This window comes from Octopus bimaculoides, chromosome 1 (genome assembly GCF_001194135.2).
Source record: "Octopus bimaculoides isolate UCB-OBI-ISO-001 chromosome 1, ASM119413v2, whole genome shotgun sequence".
Classification (NCBI taxonomy): Eukaryota; Metazoa; Mollusca; class Cephalopoda; order Octopoda; family Octopodidae; genus Octopus; species Octopus bimaculoides.
Window position 1 is genome coordinate 138,144,134 of NC_068981.1, and position 3,765 is coordinate 138,147,898.

The following is a 3,765-nucleotide window of genomic DNA, read 5'->3' on the forward strand; positions in this document are numbered from 1 at the left end:
ATATATATATATATATATATATTCTCAATCGCAGAATAATGCTAATAATATAGCCTGAACAAGATAAACTACCCCTATTTTGCAGAGAAAAGTGTAAGTGGCTAGCTGTAGACTCGAACTCACATCCCCGTGATTACGCGTCACGATGTTTTGACCGATTAAGCTAAACTACTCACTACAAATTACGCTGCAAATTTAAGATATATAAATCTCGCTTTATGAGACGCTCTCCTATGTTAAATTCAAATTACGACAAACGTAAATAAACAAACGAAGTTTGCTTTTAGAAGCGTTGAGATATATATATATATACATACAGACACACACACACACACACACACACACACACACACACACACATATATATATATATATGTGTGTGTATACATATACATGTGCACGCGAGCATGTGTGTGAATATAATATAGATTCAGATTGAGTGTGAGTAACTGTGTATCCTACTGATAAGTGTACTCTTAACGTACACCTCAAGTAGTATCAACATGATAGCATGTGAAAAGACTGGACCTTTGATTTGTACAAGGCTGTGCCCCGACATCGCCACAGTCTAATGACCGAAACAAGTAAAAGATAAAAATTGACGTGGCGGGCTTCCGCACATGTTTTGTCAACTCAATTTTACTAACAACGCTTGAGTTTTCTGAAACGCGTAGTAAAATATATCTCTTTAATATGCAATATATATATATATATAGTGTACCATTCCGTGATAGTGAGATTAGGAAAAAAAAAAAGTACTCCAACTGCTGAGAGATAAATACATATATTAACGTTTATATCATTAAATATATTACACAGTACTACCAAAATTCGATTATTTAGAGATTTCAGGCAAAGAAAATTCCAATCTAGTCTCTTATATAGAAAATCAATCTTTTAGTACTAGAATCGAATTATGCAAATATTAATATTTTCTAAAGATTTTCATGTGATTCTTAATCGTTAAAAATTACCATTAATTCAAAGTATTTCTGTATGCATTTACAATGATCTATCCATATCTTCCTTAGAAATCCGCTTTACATTTTTCTTTTACAGACAGACAGACAGAGAGAGAGAGACAGAGAGAGAGACAGAGAGAGAGAGAGAGAGAGAGAGAGAAAGAGAGAGAGAATTCAGAGAATTAACAAGGAAAATATACATACATACATACGTAATATAAGTAATATTCAGCTGTAGATTTAATGAAGGTTTCGACAATGTGCAATAAAGAAATTGGTAATCAGTAAAATTTCAGCATTCTTGAATAACATATATATATTCTATTTGTACCAAGTGATATGAAGTAAAAGGCGTGAACTGGGGCAACGTGAAATAAAGTGTCTTGCTTAAGGATACAACACATAGCCGTGAATTGAACTCACGACCTTACGATCGTGAGCCGAATATCCTAACCACTATGCCACACGCCTTCAATCCTTCGGAAGATATATCCTTTCTATTATAGGCACAAGGCCTGAAATTTGGGGGAGGAGGAAGTCGATTACATCGACCCCAGTACTCGACTAGTACTTAACTTATCGACCCCGAAAGGATGAAAGGTAAAGTCGATCTCGGTGGAATTTGAACTCAGAACGTAACACTAGGAGAAATACCACTAAGCATTTAGCCCGACGTGCTCACATGTCTACCAGCTCACCGCCTTACTTCGGAAGATATATCGGATAAACGTCGTACTGCTGACGGCTATTAAGCAAGAAACACTTTCTCACGACTGTCTTCGTGTTTCCAGGCAATAAGCCTCTCTATTCCTTAATGGCATATCAACTATAGAGAAGCTTTGAATCCTGAGCTTACCTCCTGTTCTTAAGTGGAACTGGTCTTAACTGCCCTTGGATTATTATGACTCTACTCTAGAACTGAGGTAATTTTGAGAAATCGAGTATTTCTCTTTATGGCATTTGATATGCCTGTATCTGTCTATATAAATGAAATGTACTCTTGTATTTTTCACCATTTTCAGCTTAAAGTCTTCTGGAATAAATATAAGTTCGATAAAATAAGCATCTCTGATATACTAAATCTTATTCGGTCTTGGGTGATTGTCTTTGTCATCAACAAAGAATCAACGTGTATATAAAAACCCTTCAAAGTAGTCATTTGGGCATATTTTATAGGAAAAATAGGAATTGTAACATTTAGGTTACAACGACAGTAAAATGAATTTTGAATAGTATACTTACTGTGTTCCAAACAGCGCTTGTACGTTCTTTTTTGAATCGTTCCATTTCACGATGATCTAGTGACATACTGACACACTTCCATAATAATAGTAGTAGAACCCCAACAGCAAGTATACCGCCGATTATACCACCGATTAGCATTCTTTTATCACGTTTTTTCGTGCATTCTGAAAACGTAAAGAAAAGTATATTTCCGAGCTACTTAGAGAAGAAATGACTAACATATGGGCAAGGAGTAAGTGTAAGGGTTTTCATTTGTTGTTTTCATCGGGTGCCTTATTAAAATAGCAGGGGGAATACCGTTTTGTGAAAGAGAACTAAATACTAAAAGTTATTTAATCTAACATTTTGTTGTTTCTCTTATGATACAGTAGTCTTTAATTATAATTACTATTTATTTTGAAATAAATTTCGCTGCTATTTTGAGCAATTAAGTGCTTAATGGAAGTTCTTTTGTCGCCACATTGATTTAGATGTTATATATTTCGTAAGTATTAAAACATTTTTTTGTGCATCTACTGCTACGTAATCCACTAAGTCATATTTTTTTAAGACTATGACAGTCTCAGAGGAAATCAGCTGCTATTTCTGATAGATTGAGTGAACGCATAGAACCTTGCCTGACTTAATTTGTGACATGTGCTACAAAGACGACAGCTTCCGATCAAAAATCCATTGAAGCGATATGAAAACTACTTTAAAATAGCTTTTGATCGGAGGATGTATTGTGGCTTTTGCCTGAAAAATCCAGAAAATTTTCAAAATTTAATGAAATATTTGAATACCCTAATGCACAATGATCCTTTATTGAAATGAAATTTTAATGACTGTTCCTCTCTTAAATGATTTCAGATAAAAACCAATTGGGATAATGTGCAATTAAATTTGGAGCTTTAAAGTAATGAGTTGAGAGAATGATATAAAAAAAATATTTTCACGCTCCCTGAAAGGCGTTTTATAATTGTATGATTATTATAAAAATTGTAAACTTATCAATTTCACCATTTATTTACAGTGATGAAAATTACTTTGTCAATAATTAATGTTATTTTAATATATTTTAAAATTTTATCTTTATTTTCTTCGATTAACAGATTCATCCAAAATCAATGCATTCGCTGAGGCATTTTTAAAGAGGATCATTAAAAAGTAGCATCCTTTGTGTTACGTAATGATGTATATTGATTATTCGATAATAACTTAACTGCTCTTGGTGCAAATGATAAAATAATCTTAAAATATATATAAGAGAAATAGTAAAAACAACATAAAGATTGTTCTTTATATTAGTATACAAATCAACAGGCAAAATATCTTGTTATATATACCAATTTCAAATTTTGGCTCAAGGACAGAAATTTCGGAGCAATGAGTAAGTTGTTTACATCGACCACAATGTTCAACTTCTACTTCTTTTATCGAAAAATGAAAGGCAAAGTCAACCCCAACGGAATTTGGACTCGGAACGTAAAGACAAATTAAATACCGCTAAGCATTTTGCCCGACATGCTAAACATTCTGTCATTTCGCCACCTTTATCTTGTTATATATGTATGTATGT

The 3,765-nt window shown here is 33.1% G+C and overlaps 1 protein-coding gene across 1 annotated transcript in view; it reads right to left on the reverse strand.

Moving 5' to 3' along the window:
• Positions 1 to 2,144: 2,144 nt before the first annotated feature.
• Positions 2,145 to 3,765, reverse strand: part of LOC106875684 (integrin beta-1) — a 71,092-nt gene continuing 69,471 nt past the window's right edge. The window contains exon 19 of the mRNA XM_052971058.1: positions 2,145 to 2,371. Coding sequence (XP_052827018.1) covers positions 2,160 to 2,371 — 212 coding nt within the window. The 3' untranslated portion in view covers positions 2,145 to 2,159. The remainder of the gene's footprint in view (positions 2,372 to 3,765) is intronic.